Raw genomic sequence first — 19502 nt, forward strand, 5'->3', positions numbered from 1 at the left:
TTTTTTTATTTAGTTAATTCATGATTAAAAACTATATTTTCCTCATTTAAAAAGTCTTTATAACATTGTGAAAAATCTCCCGATTTCTTAAAAAACATCTCCTGATTTTTGAGTGTCATAGGTTGGCAAGTATGCGATATCCCATACTGGTGGGTATTTCCTTGGCAACTTTGGAGTATTGGAGAGCCTGAGCAAAACTCAACGCAGGTTTTACAGCAAAAGCAAAATCTTGTGCAATTCTTTGACTTCTTATTTTGGTTTTGTGTAGCGGCCATCTTGAAATTGTACCTTCCTGGCGCCGATCTTGGCGTCAAGCATCAAAAAAGAATCGCCAATAAACAAGGGGCACCCAATTGTAAACTTTTACCGAAATGTTTCCTTTCCTTACAGAATGAAATTTAGGACAACCTCTGTACCGAGCCACATGCAGTCTAAAGGACTGTTCAGACTGAGGTTTATCTGAGACAACTAACTTAGCCGACCCATCTCCAAAACCAGTTTTTCCTCATAGCGCAACGAGTTGAAAAATCTGAACTGCAAGAGCGGAGGTAGTTCTCCATTAGCTCAAATAAACCCCAATCTGAACGGCCCTTAAAACAAATCCATTTGGGGGTCTCAAGCCGTCCCTGATGATCACAATTACCAGTTCTATGGAACTCGGCACACTTAACAGACCAGGGAGCTACATGACAAATGTCAGACGAGAGATGCCATTTCTGGCAATTGTGACACTGGGTGCTAGATTTTTGAGGACGTATTTCTCAACTTTGATATAAAGAACATCAAATAATTCATACCATAAATAAATAGGTTCAAAATTATCATCTGGGAGTATCGGAGCCTGACGAAGTGGCGTGGCGACTTTAGTTTGTCAACTGCTCAATCTAATGTGCACGCTAAACACTTTCTTAGTAAGAGCTACAGACTAGAGTCACCACGTAAGTAGAATTTTCACAAGCTTTCTTATCTGAGGTTTACAACATAGCGCTTAATACCAGTATCGAAAAAATATTCACTAGGCGTTCTACGGCTATTTCCATCAAATGGCACAACTTCAAGAAATTAGCCACTTAGGTGACCATAAAATTTACAATCAGGTAACTCATTATCCAGAATTTTTTTTTAAATGCATAAAAAATAATACCCTTTCTGGATTTCACCATAATAGGTGGTATACTAAGGGACTTGGCATTTTGAAATACCTTAGCTTTTACATCAACAGAATATCACTAACAGCATTATCAGGATTCAGAGTATTTGGTACATTGGCATCAGAATTAGAACGCTAGAATTAGCGGTACTTGCGGAAAATTCCGTCGACCACAAGAAACACCCATTTTCTAAATACAAGAAAAAACGTTCTATTCTTATTTTTCTTTCAAATTTATTATATTATCATTTATTTAATTTTTCATTAAAAATTTCCATTACTTTTTTTTAAGGTTTGGTTTTGGTTTATTTAATTATGGCAAAGTACACTAGGGCTATCTGCCTAAGGGGAGGGATGCCTTCGTGGAGGACGTTTTAAGGGAAACTGGCTCGTATACACGTTACACATGGGGAAAACCTCGAAAACGCCCATGCAGCCAGCCCTTTCGCGCGATTCGAACCTTGGACCGAACTACCAGTGTTCAGCGATTTTACCGCTCGGACGCTGGAGGGCTTTTTATTAAGGAGATATACTGTAAAGAGTACGGGGCCCCTTCTTTTGAGCTATGGAGACACTCGTGTCCAGGTGGGCTGAAGGGAGCCTCCAATTCTTACTGTAAAGAGTCTTTACTCAAGAATAATAACTAACAATTTTTCGCGAGTACAATACTTCCTTTACTTTGTACAAGGAATTTAAACAAGCGTAAAATTATTTGGCAAATGAAAAACAAAAATGAGACAGTGTATTGAGTTAAATAATGCAACACAATCATCGAAAACATTTTATTTGAAAAGACAATTTAGTTTTAATAAAAAAGAACATTTCGGATTTTACTCAAATAACAATATTTGTCTGTAAATAAAATTTCTTTTCCTGAGAAAACGAATGGCAGTGATTTTTTAAAATATTATTTGCTCTGTAATTTGCGGTAGTTTATCTTTGACTAATTCACATGAGATGTCTAAACAAACTTCATTAGTTCAGAGTCAGACTAAACTCTTTCGTCTCATAAAATGGTTTAGTACAAAAATGCTACATTAATCTCATTTAAGAACGTCTAACGAGACATAAACATGTGTTAAAGTTTCAAATAACAGCGGAGATTAATATTTATATCAAAGGAAGTAATACAGTTTTTTTTAATTGTTTTAAGAAGCAAACATTTTTATTCAAGTTCAAAATTTGGTTTATTCATTTATCGAAAAAGGGTAAATTGTACGCTTATGTATGTACACAAACATAGTTTTAAAGCAAATGTGTAACAATAAATCTTAAATGTAAAATTCCAAAGTATAACAAAAGTCTTTTCTGTACCAAACAGATAAATTTGTATAAGACAAATGCACATTTTTCAAACTCATTTAGAAGCTTTCTTCACTTGATATTCTTTTCGCACTGCTTTTATTAATGGCATTCTGAAAGCCTGTGACTAAAATATACATTTGCAAAAATTCAATACTATGTGCATTATGAGTTGTATACATAGTACATTATGAAAATGTGCAGTGAAAGGCTATATTTTACAACTGCTTGCACATTTGATATCTCTGTACATAAATGTGAACATGTAAAATATGGATACAAAAAATAAAGGCAGTGATAACAGGTTTTAAAGACACACAAAAGGTTTTTTTTAATCAAAGGTGTATTAACACGAAAGATGTATAACAGGTTTGCTGCAACACATCTACATTAAAAAAAATAATATATTTTTTAACTCTTACTTATTAGTCTAACATAAAAAAACTTTTAAAAGACCATCAAATTAAAAAAAAATTAATTCTTAAATAAATTCTTAATAAACTGTTAATTTGGTTTAAGAACTGGATTCAGTTATCCTTAAATAATAACCAAATTAAAGAGAATTTCTCACTTAAACGAAATATAGCCTTGCTTTCAAAAGTTGTTGCAAAGATTCTATTAAATAATGAAATAATAATAAAGAATATCGTCCGTTAAGTCCATCCATAGCAGTTGTTTATATGTTTAAGTTCTCAGCACATAAGATGTGTTCCGAAATAAAGCGCTATAAGTCAAAAGAAAGTGTTTTCAAAATAATTAATCCATACAAAACTTAAAATTTCTCTCCAAGTACTCCAGTTGGCTTTTGTATGACCAACATACGCATTCCGGCACTCAGACGAATCCTGTAAATCTCGGTCTTGAAGATTTTAAAAAAAAGCTCTGTTAATGGATCACCACTTGGCGTTGTTGCTTGGCATACTAAATTTCAGCATTTTTCAATCCCTTTCTAAATATTTCCATCTGTGTTCGGGATTCCGAATATCCGGACGGGGTCTCCTGCCACTTTCACTCCATCTGGGTCCGTCATAATCGGGTCTTCTGTCAGCATCGTAATTGGGTCTTCTGGGACATCGGCCGTTTTCGGGGTCAAACGGCCCATATTCGCAATCGGGAACGTTGCATCGACCAGTTTCTACGCATCTGTTTTAAAGAACAGAGTTGAGATATCAGCAGAAATATACAAAGTATGCATACAAACTAGCATCGATGCAAAAAGGACTAACTTAAGTAACAAAGAAATACATTTAAAGTAATATCTGAAGGACAGAGAAATCTTGATGGAAACAATTGGATTTAAAAAAGAACAAGAAAAAGTATAAAATGTGGGCGTATTATATTGGCATTTATTGCAGATAATTTGCAGCTTGAAGTAAATTACATCGACGCGCTTGGACTGGATCGTAACAACAGCACAGTTTATTTATTCTTATAAAATTGATAATAATAGAATTAAATTACCAAATAAATGCATAACAACAAATAGATAGGTTTAAAATTCCTGACAAGGCACAGGATTGAATTAATTATAATGCACATTATCTCATCCTTCTGCACGAATGACAGATGGGCCACATTAGCAACAGAACGCTAGATATAGGTTCCCGTCCTGTAATCTGTAAAAGACTGCCTCTTGGATTTGTGATATCGATGGTCCAGTGACCCTCGTCCACGAAGGCGCAACCGCTGCAGTTCCCGCCCGGCTTTATGAAAAGCATTGGGCAATGCAATAAAAATACGATGCAAAATTGAAAACGCTGCACACCTTTGCCTCCAGGCACCACCACTCCATCGGCATCAATGGTGTCAAAATGGTGCTCTATCCACTCTGCCAGTCCCGCTCACGAATTGAATGGGGCCAAACCCCCGAGGACTTGGTCGGTGATTTTCGATCTAGCTTCACAAAAACCGAAGGTACGGACACAACAGTATCAGTAGGGTCCCTGCCAAGCCCGATAACCAACCTTCGAATGAACGGAAGCTCGAATGAGGAGGAGTGTTGCGGAGACTGATTATATACCTCTGTAATTGAGACTGCCTAAGTACAGATCCTAGCGCCAGTACTTCCTAGGAATTCTGAGTCAACCCCGTGGGGCAACAGAACGCCTCTCGAATATAAATTTGATACCAAACTTATATTGATTGCCTCGTCCGCCCAGACCGTATAATGGCTAGGGGAGTAAACCGCTGAGTTGGCTTCCGACCCAGGTATAGATATATCTATGCAGAATTGATTACTAACTCAGCGGGAGTCAACCTCTAGCTGCCAAGCAGCAGCCCTGGATAGCCCCGGTTGAGCAGAAGACATTTATAAAATGCAAAAAAGAAATATACATGTGCATACAAGGCACTTGAAGAAGAGTTCAATCAAAGTATGTGTATATACATATAAATACCAACTCAGATACAGATATATACACACTTACATACATATATATTCCGAAACAAATAAAAGTATACATACTCTCACTCATATTCATATATACATCTATATATATACGTTATCATGATAGTTAAAGTTTACATGAAACAAGCCATTGAGGTACGCGTGATCCTTAGTATAAATTAGGTACCATAAATAAAAGATATAAACATGTACAGATACAGTACAGCATTCAGTTACAGTACGAACTTTGTGTATGAAAACCTGGCACAGCATAAATACAAAATTACATAATGAACATAAATATCATATACTCTGTTGCTGACATATTGTACTAGCTTATATATAGACTTTATGGCTACTATCTTCCAGCATCAGAAGAATTGTTTTCAGTTTCCGCTGGGCAACTCTGTTACTTTGTAGATTCCGGAACTAATTTGGCCAGAATCTGGCTCTTGTTTGCTTGAAGCTGTTAAGTGCTGTGTGTAGGCAGGAGAACACAAAATGGTCTGGATGACCCTCCTCCCCACATTCACAGTTGCTATTCTCTCTCAAGCCAAAGCGGCAGAGGTTTGAAGGGAATGAAATCGTAAACACGTCTCCCTGTGGAGGCTTGATCCTGACGTCCTTGCCATATTCTTAGGAGCTGATGAAATGTCCGACTCTTTAGGTCCGAGACTGGCCTAAGGATCGGGACTTCTCGCAAAGTGGATGAATCCGTGATACCCAAGGGACCGGGTTCGAATCCCGGAGAAGGCATGGTTGTAACTGTTTGTCCTATTATAGGAGGCAATGGTGGCCACCTATTGGGTGCCTTCTCAATAAAATGGCCACGACTTTTGTCCTTAGGAGTGGCCAGTGCTGAATAGGCAAGTACCCGCCATTGAATTAAAAAAAAAAAAAAAAGAGTTGATCGCCTGAGAAAATTTTGAATAAGAATCTGATATCAGCAAAGGTGATGTAGCAATGAACCTACCTCATGAGCAGATCGGCCTTAAATTTGAACTTAAACTCCGAACTTAAATTTCCAGTATTAAGCTGGAACCGGTACAAAATGCCAAGTAGGTATAAAATGGTGCTCTGTGTATATGTGAACCGCACATGCTTCTCAATGAACACATAAATTTTCAATTCTACAGACTGATTTGTATTTCTCAGCGTCACCTTCAGTTATCAGGCAGATCGTACATAACTGAATTGTAAGTGAACCGTAAATAAGTGACTACTATGAATGTGACAAACAAATATTACACAGGAACTCTGAAAATATGTGAATAGCACATATGAATATACCCAGATGATACTGTTCAGTATAAAATACATTTGGATAACTTCTTGTATTCAAGATACCACTGACTTGTAGAGTAAACATTCGCTGTATACTCAAAATCACAATGCGTGAGACATTGCTAAAATTCTCATTCAGCAAAGTCTTGACAGGGTCTCTTTAACAACCAAAGTTCACAAATACCTATCTTCCGAAGTCACTTTATAAATTCAGCTACAAATTTTAATATTTTATAGAGATTTTTGTGACAACAGAATGGCCTACCAATTGAGTACAAATGCTGATAGTCATATAACAGGAAGTACAGCAAATCAACTGGTGGTAAGCAAGTATTAAGCTGAAAAATGAAGCCAAGGAAATCATCTTGGTATTGCCGAAATGCTGAACAAGAATTTTAAGCTCGCAGCAGATCAATTGTACTATCTTTAACTTAACAGTTAGAATAGATTTTGGAGGAACTTCTAGGTGAACTAGGAAGTCCTAGAAGTTAACTAATTGGTCCATACACTAAGAAAATTTCAAAAATAGACTAGTACCCAGTTCTTTTTCCCAACGTATACAATATGAAATATGATAAGCAAATAGCAGCAGTTCATGGTTTGACCATATTTTCAAAGACAAGCATACATTTTAAACCAGCAACTGGAAAAAAAATATATAGCAGAAGATTATAACTGGCATACGGGGCCGTCAAAGGACAGCACCACTTCTTCAAGAACTGGCTACCAAAAAGGTAGCAGAAAGGATACCAGTTCTATAACATTAAAGCACTACGAGCAAGAACAACAAACATTTGTCTATTTGACATTTAAGGCTAACGGAATACCATGAAATGGATGTCAAAGCACGAGACTTCAAAAGTCTGATGGTACAATATAGTCTTCTCGGAAAAATCAGGCAAGAAAAGGAAGTATGAAAGGGTTCTGAAAAGGATAAAGAAAATGTAACACCAGATTAATAACAATATTAAACACCACGTTGTTAATTATGGGATTGGAATGGTTATGGGCTGAATTTTCTTTAGGATATCGCAGGGACATGAGAGCTCTGAGCTACAGCTGTTAGTCCAAATATCGCTTCTCAAACTTTATGCCCGCAGGCACCATGGTACCCATGATCGTTCAACATGAGCCCACCGCTGTGCGATCGCAATAAAAACGTTTCAGTTTTGAATAAAATTTCATATGAAAGTTTTCTCATTTTTAATTAAATGGAAGTTGCCTCCAACACAGATACCAGCACAAAGAGAAATGCGACCGATCTCTTTTTTTCATATGCAAGTATTATTAACTCTATCCAACTCTAAGTTCACCTTCAAAAAGTAAATGATGCCCGTCGTCCAACAGATATTCTAGAATGTGCTCATAGAGACAAAAAGGTTGAGGATCCCTGATCCAGATTTTTGCTAAATTAAAAAAAAGTCCCAAGTTCAAAATGCGGCTTGTGGAGTGTGTAATGGCCAATATGTTGCCAAGGCCAAATTCCCACAGAAAAACTTTGGGATGACCTTGGAAAAGCTATCTCTGATCATCAGTCATCTTAAACGTCGTTCCAAAAGCTATTCTGCGGTAAAGTCAGATATCGCCCACTTCTGTGCTAGGTCACCCAATTGGAGAGGTGAAACGTAAAGACCAGGAGCTTGTGTTACAGTCAAGGAAAGTCATATCCTATATTAAAGTTTATCATTTTGCATGTGCTACATACTAAACTTTTTTCCTGAATGCACTAAGCACTTGACAATTTAAAATATATGTAAACATAATTTTATTGCACGTCATTCTTCGTTTATTATCTTCAAGAACAAAATTTAATTGACTAACTTAGTGTGAAATTTGGAGTCAATCAAAGCACATTTTTTGCGCTGCGTAGAATTTACAGACGCTTACCCGACTTTCGGAGGTCAGTGTATCATTATACATAGATTACAGATTAAATATAATTTACAACTGTTATATATAAATTCAAAATATATAAATTATATATTTATAATATAAATTATATATTTATATCATATTTTTAATAAAATTATTCATTTATACAAATAATATAATTTTATTTTATATAAAAGGGTAGTTATTAATTAAAATTAAAAAAGTGTATACTTATGCTATTCTAATCAAGAAATCTGATGGGGAGAAGGAAGACCTACCTCCTTTCAATGTCTGAAAGCGCATCTCTGCCTCTCTTGATTCTCAGGCACGGCTTATGCCTATCGAAGCAATCGCAGCTGCATATTCCTTTCCCTAATTGTCGAACACAAAAAGGAGAAGGGCACGATCGGCACCTAGAATGGGGAATATTAACTTTTAAAGTTTGTTTGCTCGTAACACAAAACAGTACTCATTACTAACTGTGTATTAACTTTGACACCTATCTAAGATTACATTTTATCAATCTGCATATATCATTTTGTGTTCATATAATAGAGATGCCCCAACCCCTAACTCAAGGATTAAATGCAACTCTCGAAGCTAGCTGTTCCTCTTCGCGTTGTTAAAAGAAAAATGAGCGCAGGTAATGTTTATGTGGTTACTGGCGACAGGTAGCGCTCCTGACTCCATACAATGATTAGTACATTTGTGAGCTTGCGTAATACTTACTGCATTTCTGGAACAAAACATATTTATTACAATTACAAGAAGCTCTTTACATATATATACATATAATTCATGGATAGCATAGAACAATTACGGTTGTTAAGTACAGTTCTCGAGACGTGAGGAACCCGCTAACGAGGGTATCTCTAGTCGAGAGCATTCTGGCGTATTGTTCCGATGGAAACAATCGGCAGACTGAATTAGCCACGCCTCTTTAATTTTTCAGTTGTATTTTATATCCTCTGATTCGTCATATCTGGAACGATATGAGAGGAAAAACAGGATCATTCGTTCGTCAGCCCTCCTCAAATCGAGAGGCTGTAGGCAACAATTATTATTGGTCATAATAACTACAACTACTTCTACTAGATAATAACTACTACTTTCACTTCACCTATAGTTTTAGTTTCGAAGTGTTGTCATGGATAAAATCAACAAGGATTTAGCAACCGCTACAAAGAAAATAAAGATGTTATATACGAAAAAAAATTGTTTCTTGCTTTTTGTTTTTTGCCGTTAAATTATTATAAAAAATAACTTTGAAAGCAACTGCAAGGCTCTAAGAGCAGACACAATGAGGACGCTAAAATCTCTTGATACTGGTCGTCAAGTTATGTCTCCTTGTAGTGTCAACTGGAACGCATTATTGCGTCTGCGATGCGAGACCGTGTCGTATGATGCGACATAAAAGCTTGAAAACGCGACTTGCGGGGACCGCCCACACAATTTTCTCACCTCTGTGTGGTCCGCCGCATTTAATTTGAAAATAACAGTCGATTGAGTAATTTCTTGTGCATACGACTCTTTACATAAAATGCCACGAACATATGTCTGTGAATTCAAAATCGGTTAATAAATGATGTTTCAAAAATGATACCATCCAAAATTAAACTGAAAGTTACAATAATCGTATTTTAGGAGCGGCGAATTAACTAGCTCTGGAATTTTGAATAAAACCGTGTAAATATCGAAAAATACGCGATACTGATTGCTTTGAAATAAATTTTAGATTTCAGAAAACGCATATGTCTTTTCAGGATCTTTTATTTGCTATTCCATATTAAAAATCTAAACTTAACTTTATAAGTTTCATTTAAAATGTTTACAGAGCTTCACAAAATTTCCTTTTGTGAAGTCCTTACTTCTTCATTTGCATCACCGGACAGGTCTTAGAAGGTATGCCCTGTTTTCATTGCATAAAAAAAACATTTATGATGTCTCTCTTCGAAAATATGTATCTTTACAAGCAATTATTTTTTTCCAAATTAAGAATACAAGAAAGCAAAATAAATACAAAATTCCCAAATAAGCATCTTGATGTATTCTTCACCAGGGTGAGGCACTTGCCTCAGGTCAACAAATAGAAGCGGCGCCAAATTAGCTATTCGATCAAAAATTCAGAAATTTATTTTTAAAACTTATGATTTTTAACTTTTAATTTCGAAATACATCAGTGAATATTAAAAGAATTTTGTGTTATAAACAATCCAACTAAAAAAAGAGAAAGGAAAACTAATAGCATTAATTTATACTCAAAAGACATCAGCTTTCACACTAGTGTATATATCGGGTCAGTCCATAAGTTCGTGCGCATTAAAGAGTATGAGTGGAATTCACTATGACGCATTTACTACTTGTCATCGTTTGACTAACGTATTATTCAGTTCATCACCAACTTTCGTAAATATCGAACGTATTTTAGTACCCATAGAAGCTAAATATAGATAATCAGTACAAACCTGCTGTGCTACATTTTTTATTTTCGTGTGGTGAATCTGCCAGGTCTGCAGCAATAAAAATGAATAGTGTACACGGTGAAGACACTATTACTGTAAGAACTGCCCACAAATGGTTTACAAAATTTAAAGTTGGAAAAAGCAGCATGGATGATGAACCCCGTTCAGTACGTTTTGAACTGTTAGAACCAAATCAAACGATTCATTCAGACGTTTATAGTGAACAACTTTGCAGTCTAAACTCAGAATGGATCATAAAACGCCCACGACGCTAGACCGCATACGGCTCGAACAACGCTGCAAAAAATGAGTGAATTTAATTGGGAGCTTTTGCTACATCCTGCTTACTCTCCAGATATTGCCCCAAGTGATTTTCACTTATTGCGTGCCTTACAAAATTTTTTACTGTGAAAAAAATTCTAAACAGGATGTACACAATGAACTTTGAAGTTTTTGTCCATGAAAAGCAGAGTCTTTCTACAGCAATGGCATAAAAAAGCTGCCTGTAAGATGGCGAGACATTGTAGATAATGGAGTGAAATACAGAATTGATTAAAATGTTAAATTGTTTTTTTTTATATTATTTAAAAAATTACCAAAAAAATGCGCACGAATTTATGGACCGACCCAATAACATTTTCTAACATTAAAATTTGTTATTGAAAGTAGCTAACCAATTTACGCTTTTTGTAACGAACTGTGTAGCAATAGCGCAAAATATTTAAAAAGAGCATATCTTTAGAATTTCCGGTATACAGTCTAGCGCGTTGGAGATATTTCCCCCCCCCCCCTCCTTACAGTGTTGCGATTGCTCCGTTCGAAATCGTTGAGCTTGTTAATCAAAACTTCGTCAAAGTTTTACAAAATATGAAACAGATAATAAAAAAATTCCAAATCCGGGCTTCCAGATGTCCATATTCGAGTAGAGGACTACGTTATTCAAAATTGGATGTCTCTAGGTGCCGTTGTTTTTTCACAGAGCGTGAAACATACATACATTCGAGCAGATTTTTTATTATTTAATTTCTTTAAATATAATGCAGGCAGTGCAGGATTTACGTATAAAAGCTATAGCTTAGGGCCCCTACTTTCTTGGGGCCCCGCCAAAAAATTAAAATATAGTATAACACACTCATACAGGGCCTCATATTTCAAATAGCTTATCAAATCTAAATCCGGCTCTGAATCCAGGGCTCTAATATTTGGTGGCAAGAATTTGAAAAGTGAAACGCCGTTTTATAGTTAACCAACGCAAAATGGCAAAACGAAATTCATAGCCCTTCTGGGCAACTTTTCTTTTGTGCTAAAAAAAGAGAGAGGGTAAGAGAAAAAATTTTCAAACATCTTAAGATACTATTTATTCATAATGTCATACTATTTTTGATTGTTTAAAAAAATTAAACCCAAAATAAAATGCTTAAGACTTCGCATTTACTTAAACCTCAGTACGGTTTTACTAATATTACAACATAGGTAATATGAATGAAAGAAAATGGAAACTAGTCCTATAACAAAAGCAGAAACGTTCTTTTGCATTTTTAGAAAAAATCACTATTAAACCCTTATAATAGAACGTAAGACAAGAGTAATAGAGAAAATAATAAAATAGAGAAAAGTCCTTTAAAACTAAAAGAATTTAGAAATACATATAAGAGGCGTTTTCTAAATTCTTTTAGTTTTAAATGTCCTTTGTCTATTTTATTATATACTAAACCAGCATTTCAAAGTTTTTAAGCATATGATTATATCTTGCTTTGCTTTTGCAGCATAGCAATTTTGAGCATTGCAGTACTTAAAATTATATACTTGGGATTATGTTCATCTCTTTGCGGATGTTGTTCAACTAGATTTTCGTCCAGGGATGAGAGTGTAGTTGTCGTCGTTGTCGTCATCACGTCAGCTGTCGGTTTGGGTTGGCATTCACATTCTGTGTGGTTGACAAACCACAGCTTCTCAACATCGGATGATCGGTGGTCATCACCCAAGACCTAAAAGGAAGGTAAAAAAAAAAAAAAAAAAAAAAAAAAAAATCAAAACATTGACAAAAATATAACACCCTAACTGCAATTTGATTCCCCGTCCCAAACAATGAGCTTTTGATAAGTCATCATTAAATGCTCACTTTCAAGGACATTTCTCATCGCAGATTCGAATCATTCTCGGCAGCAAGCTTAAAGAAACGCTAACTCGTGACACCCTCGTGGCTAATTTTGAAACGACTCCAGCACGAAAACTGCAAATGAATTCTAGATCATCACATTTCGTCACAGTCATAAAACTGTTCTTTCCCACGATAAAGAATACGCATGCCTATTCCCCTGAGCATAGCAAATCTGAGGGTTAAGGTAAAATTATTTCCAAGGTTAATTTTATATCCTTGAACTTTGTTCTTTGGCCGATAAAACACCACTTTCTCTTATTGAAATAAGGAAGCCAACGACAGAGAATATATCTTATTACGAAGAAGAATTCTCATCTTATTTTATAAGTGTTATTCTCGTGACATAGAGCATTGGAACTACTTATATGGATTCCGAGAATACATATATCAGATCGCCAAGATTATTGTCAATTTATGTTGTAAGTACATCTGATTCGGGATCGTTGAAGTATATGTATGGATACCGGGAGAGGGATTCTGCTTTTGAATTCGAAAAAAGGAGAATCACATGTTTACATTTAAAATTTTATTTGGTTTAGGACAGGTTTTGGCCCAATTTCAGTATAAATTGAAAGCAGGAATGTTTCCGCACAGGTTAATTTGTAGAATTTAACGCCATTTCCGCATAACCCCCACTTTTTGATTAAGTAAGTCATTCCAATTCGGCAAAGCGCACGAGGGCTTTCTGAGTAAAGAGATGTTTTGGTTTGGTTTGTAAGATTATGGCAAAGCCTCGAGGGCTTTCTGCCTGAGGAGAAGGATGCCTTCGCGGAGGATTTTCTAAGGGAAACCAGATCGTATTCATGTTACACATGAGGAAAACCACGAAAACACCCATGCAGCCAACCCGTTCGCGGGATTCAAACCTCGGACCGAACTACCACTGTTTAGAAAACAAGATTGTCTAAGACAAATTTGTCACCCTCCTCAATCATTTTTCAATAAACTTGGGATAGTGATAGTGATGTTGATTCTTTAGTAAAATTTTAGGCTAACTGGAATGCGTTACAGATTTTAGCAATATATTTATGTTATGTGTTCAAGGTCGGATTAAGACTTTTAGAAGCACTTAAAAGGTTTTGGTACCCACCTCCATAAATTTACATCTAATTTTCCACATTCCTTCTTTCTTGGTCTTGGTTTATTTGCATCACACATTATATGATGAAACCGGCAATGATAAAATTTTGTTGTGCTTCCTTTCCTTGCTTAGATGCTAATCCAGCTCTGTATGCATAACTAGTGTCTATTTGTGTACACAATGCTAAATATCTTAACCCCGTTTTGCAAGTATTTGTAATTTTTCGTTATCCTTTATGTAGACTTCCAAATGGCACCAAGTTAATAGAAAAAATATGAATAGAAAAACTATTTTAATAAATTTAAAAAGACAAAAGATTTTTAAAAAAAATCTTAAAGCTTTTAGATTTTATATTACACCCGAAAGGGCGTTTTTTTAACGTTTTGTGTATTACCTTTATTTACTAAATATATTCTTCGCACTTAAACTACATAAAATTCAATTCAACAGCAGTATCACAAAATATTTAAAAATAGCAGAGCTTTAGAATTTTTGATACTCTGTGTCGAACGCTGGAGATAAAAGTTTTTTTTTTTTTTTTTTTTTTTTTTCCCGCATAGTGTTGCCATTGCTGGCTTTGAAATCGTTGATTTTTTTTATCAAAAATTAGTTATAGTTTTAAAAAATTTGAAATAAATAATAAAACAAATTCGAAATTCAAAATTCGTGCTTCCAAGTTCCCATGTTCGGTTGGAGGACTACGTAATTTAAAATTGGATGGCTCTAGGTACCGTTGTTCTTTCACAATGCGAAGAAAACATTCATGCATTTTTGCAGATTCTTCATTTTTTAATATCTTAATTCAGGGCTCTAATATTTGGTCCAACAATTTGAAAAGTAATCTAACATATATTCGGACACCAATCATTAAATACCTGATGGGTATATGTTATATATCAAAATTAACTCATTAAGAAAGTTATAAAATTATCTTGTTAAGCGAAATCAATATAAAATAATTAGCTTCAGTCAAATAAAAAAGTTTCTCATCTTCAAATTACACAATGCTTTGCCGTAGTTTAATAAAGTCTACGCATGGATTTAAAAAAAAAAAAAAAAAAAAGTTAAGATCATCTACGACAGGATTAAAAATTATTTACTATATCAAAATGCTTCCCGGAAGTGATGCAGTGAACTATTTCCTGTTTGCCATTTATTACTCGTACAAGTTTCGTCATTGACAGAGATGGAGTGGTGCACGTTTTACAACTTAAGTCTTGTGATTAGACTTTCCGTTGGTTTTAAGGCTTTTTTTTTTTTTTTTTTTTTTTTCAGGTTTTCTAAATTTGATTTTAGAATAAGTTTAAAAAAACTAACACTTTCCGTAGGTATATGGCATCATATTCTGTGGATTTTTCAAAGCTTTCACACTCGAGTGAGAGTCAGCACTACAAACTGATATTCAGAAGGTGTGTGATAGCTTTCACAAGCGTGAGTTATCTGTCATCTGTTGAAATAATTACGATAATTTCTCTTCGAAGATCATCCGGGAATGTATTCTTCGTGAGGTAGATAACTCACAGAATATTTCATAATAACTCAGTAAATTATTCCCAATCATTATGAAGAATTAATAAATCTAAATTTTTATTGTTATAATTAGTTTCCTTTTTAATTTTGCGTTTTTAGTCACGATTATAGTTAATCGTGCAATTACTGATTTCGCAGCAATTCAAAAAACTTAATGTTTGATTTAAGAAATTTTTTAAAGGAAGTAGCCAGCCTCTTCGACCATTAAAAATCAAATGCCGTCCAACCGGTATAGTGGCATGCGTTGCTGACTGCCGTGCCGAAGGCGTGCCAACGACAGGCGTGTCTTGCGAGCCCCTTGTCACGAGGAATTTCGTGGGCTTGGGCTAATGTTATTGTCAGACAAGTGAGTCTAAGTAACAGCAACAAAAATTAAATGCAGTATGAACTGCAGATAATCTGTTTTTGTGTGATTATGGCAAAGCCTCGGTGGCTACCTGCCTAAGAGGAGGCATGTCTTCGTGGAGGACTTTCTAAGGGAAACTGAAACAAGTACGCGTTTCCGTGTGTAACGTGTGTACTAGTTTCCAGGCAGTCAGCCCGTTCGTGGGATTCGAACATCAAACCGAACAATATTACGGGCACGAGGCGAGTCCTTAGTTTTAGAAGTTTTACTGCTTTTTGAATAATATTGTGCGACAACCAATGCATCTTAAATTCGCAGAATCAGTCCTTATCTTTTAACGTTTCGGTGATAGTCTAATTCATTAATTTTTTGATAAAATATACATCCTTAAACAACAAGGACACATATACCTGTTGATTTTTGGCGTTATTCCTGTTTGAAAATATCTCACTTCGAATCTTAATTTTGAAGAACATCAAACCTTGATCAGAACCTTAATGGCTTATTTAACAGCAAAAGCTTTCAAGGATGAACACTTGAAATTCAGAATAAACATAACATCTTAGGTGCAGACTCTTTTATGAAGTTAAACTCCTAAGGAATGTTCGCTTTTAACTGGCAGCTGCTGGAGAAGACCATGTCTTGCATAGGCCAAAAACCACGTAACTCCCCTGGCATAAATTTCCATCAAGGTTAGACTGGATTCTACCTCAGCTTTTACAGAACCGTAAGTCTACTGGAGTTGAATCGAGACAACTGGGCTGGAGACTGGATAACATCCACTCGGCACCGAAAAAAACTGCCCTTTTGCGAGCGTAACTTCATTTTTTATTACGGCGGTTGCCGTTAGTAGCACCATTCGTGCAATTATTTAACATACGTGTAATAAATAATTCTTAAGAGAAGAATGAAATACTTGCAATTATGGTTGGGCTGATATTTCTTTTATTTTTGTTGGCAACATTTTGAAATAAGAATTTTATTATTACTATTTTTTTATTATTATTATTTATTTTTCGAGAGTATTTTTTTGTTTTATTATTGCGTAAAGTATTGCCTCATGATTTTGTAACTATATTTTTGTTGAGTGGCAACAGCTCTTCTGTAATTCTTCGATATATTTCTTTTCGGTGTGTGGCAACATTGATTCTATAATGAAGTTAGAACACCGTTTTAGATTTTGTAGATGAAACATGTTGTTTCAGACCGTTATTTCTTTAAAAACATTTAAAATAAATGTTTTATTTTCGAACTCGGACTATACCAAATGTTACTTTGTTTCAACAATAGCATTTCAAGAGTCACAGTTAAAGATGCCAAATATGCCGAAATGGGAGATTGGAAGATTAGGGGTTTCCGTAATCGGATTACTCAGGTGCTGACTGAGTGGACTCGGTTGACTCATTTCTGCAATTCGGTCAAGAAACTACGGTAACCGGCTTCTTCGGTCGATTGAAACAAATGATGGTTTCCTCCCTCTTGCATCTCGTTTCTGATTGTGAGGAACGAAGCGGTGGATGAATAGATATTAATCGAGTTCAAACAGGAAATTGTGATCGAGTACCGCTCCCCGCAGACGATATAATTGCGCCTTGGGGAACAGAAAAACAAACCACTCACCGAAGACGCGGATTAAATCAACTTCTGGAGGAGACCATCACTGGGGTAATGAATCTTTTGTCGCAACTGCTGAGCGCTGATTTTATTTTTCTCCCGTTAAATAAAACGCTGATTATTCTGGAAATAATAAACAGAAAACCCTCGTTTATCAACCCTTGAATCATAGTGAAATAACAAAAAATCCTGGATCCAAAATTCCTGGATCCAAAATTCACTTCTGGCACAATAAAGTTCAGCCGTGTGCATACAGAACTGAAAGTAGGGAAGATGGTTATTGGTTATTTAAATATAGCAAAAGAACATGATAGCCACCTGCCTAAAGAAAAGATACCTTTGTGGGGGATTTTCTAAGAAAAGCGGCTTTTCAAATGACATAGGTAGGTAGGGCATTTGCTGAGGTTTGAATTCACACCAAACTACCAAAGTCCTGCAAATCCAGCTCAAGCTACCAAAATCTACTGGGCCAGTGGAGGGCTTCAATTCTAGTTTTTAACAAGCCAGAAAGACACAAATGTGTAAAAAAAAATTCTAAAACGTTTTAAACATAAAACGAAAGTTAAATAAAAGTCCTCAAATCTACAAGTAGTGTTTTTAGCACTTTTAATCTCGCGTCACTCGAAATGAATTGCCAGTATTCATTAAACCAATCAGGTAACACAATTTGAAGTCAAATATCCAACTGTTATAAAAATAAATGAATCATAAGAGTTTCTTAAAGAGCCATTTATTTTGTTTCAGTTTGAGCCAATATCCCCTCTGTTTTCCCCCCCTTGCAGGCACGTGAAATAAAAATAAAACTGCATGGGGTATCATTTGAAACACCCTGAAAATTCTGTGAGAGTGTGGAAAGGTCAAACTGTGTGCAACTTGGAAATTCAGTGCGTGAACATGCAAACGCGTAGCATAGAGGGAACGTAATTTAGAATCCCACTCCTTTACATACTTTATTCTGTCTAAAGCTGCCAAATATGCCGAAAGCATTAAAAATATTTTTTAACTTTTTCTAGACTAAAATATAAAAATTTAAACTGCCCGGCAGAGTATCTTAATACAGAATGTAACAGAAACTGGTGAAAACAATTTTATACGTATTCGTATAAAGTAAACAAAGCAAAGTAATTGAAGAGGAGTAGAAATTTCTCAATAGTGTATAACGCGAACCGGTGTATAACGAGCATCTATAATTTCAAGCTGCATTTTTTTAATTTTTAGGTATATTCGCCGCATAACGCGCACCCAGCTCTTTACGAAGAAACCTAAAAGATATATGCGCAATGCTTTTGCATTGTATTCAGTGCAAGTGCCCAGAAGAATGCTATTGTAGGATTTCGAGAAAAAAGGTGTATAATTTGGAGTAAGAATGCACTTCCAACCTAAAAGAATTCGCGGAATTATGATTCAGATGTTTTCTCTTTCTGTCGTCATTTGAAGCTGGGATTTTGAAGTGAACATCGAAGGTTTTAGTTTAAAATACAGTTAATCTAGTGCTTCTTTTAGTAGTATATATGGCTCTTCCGAAACGAAACAATTCAGCGCTGGTTTGAAATGCAAAGTCATTCAGTGATGGTGAAGATGAAACAGAAATCTATGATATGCCTGAAGATACAACAGAAGACGACCATGACAAGTTTCATGTTATCCGATAATGAAAAGTTTTTAAGTTCAAAAGGTATGCCATTTCTTTTAAATAAACAGCATAACTACAAGGAAAAAAAAATGTAACTTTCGTATGCAGATTTTTTTTCATATTTTTAATCTATCATTTCTATATCCGGCATCTAACGCACACTCGTAAATTTCGGTCATATTTTTGGTTTTAAAACTGCACTTTATACGCCGGAATATACAGTAATTTACAACTACCGTTTATCAATAAGTAAGCAATGCAGAAAACTACCGATCATGATTTTGTTGGAAAGGCATTTGGTTTGAGGCAATAAATAGAAGGGGATAAACCTGTTTCGAGAGCTTAATACTAAAACCCATTTCCAGAAGAGATCTTGGCTCCAAGTGAAAGAGGATACTTGAAGGGTAAATAAAGGGTAAGGGTCCCTGGGACCCTTACCCTTTATTTATATTATACAACGGTTGGAAAACTCCCACTTGAGATTAGGAAGCTAGAAATGGCCTACTACAGCGAAACTTGAGAGAACCTTAAATTGAATCATCAAAATCTTCAGTCCCTTACTCATCTTCTTTTTCGTTTCAAAGCAATATATATATTGCGATCAACTCAGTCACTACTATAGCTATCGTCACCAAACTTTCTACAATTCTTTCCTCACCCTGCGAAAGGTCGACGTCCAAT

At 35.4% G+C, this 19502-nt stretch overlaps 1 protein-coding gene across 1 annotated transcript in view; it reads right to left on the reverse strand.

The window, feature by feature from the left end:
* Window positions 1–1918: 1918 nt before the first annotated feature.
* LOC118192746 (uncharacterized) overlaps window positions 1919–19502 on the reverse strand; it is a 198372-nt gene continuing 180788 nt past the window's right edge. Inside the window, exons 4-6 of the mRNA XM_035363762.2 lie at window positions 12263–12444; window positions 8273–8407; window positions 1919–3595 (exon numbers count right to left, since the gene is read on the reverse strand). Coding sequence (XP_035219653.1) covers window positions 3391–3595; window positions 8273–8407; window positions 12263–12444 — 522 coding nt within the window. The 3' untranslated portion in view covers window positions 1919–3390. The remainder of the gene's footprint in view (window positions 3596–8272; window positions 8408–12262; window positions 12445–19502) is intronic.

Source organism: Stegodyphus dumicola, chromosome 9 (assembly GCF_044657685.1).
Source record: "Stegodyphus dumicola isolate Sdum_Otavi_A_Nest chromosome 9, ASM4465768v1".
Classification (NCBI taxonomy): domain Eukaryota; kingdom Metazoa; phylum Arthropoda; class Arachnida; order Araneae; family Eresidae; genus Stegodyphus; species Stegodyphus dumicola.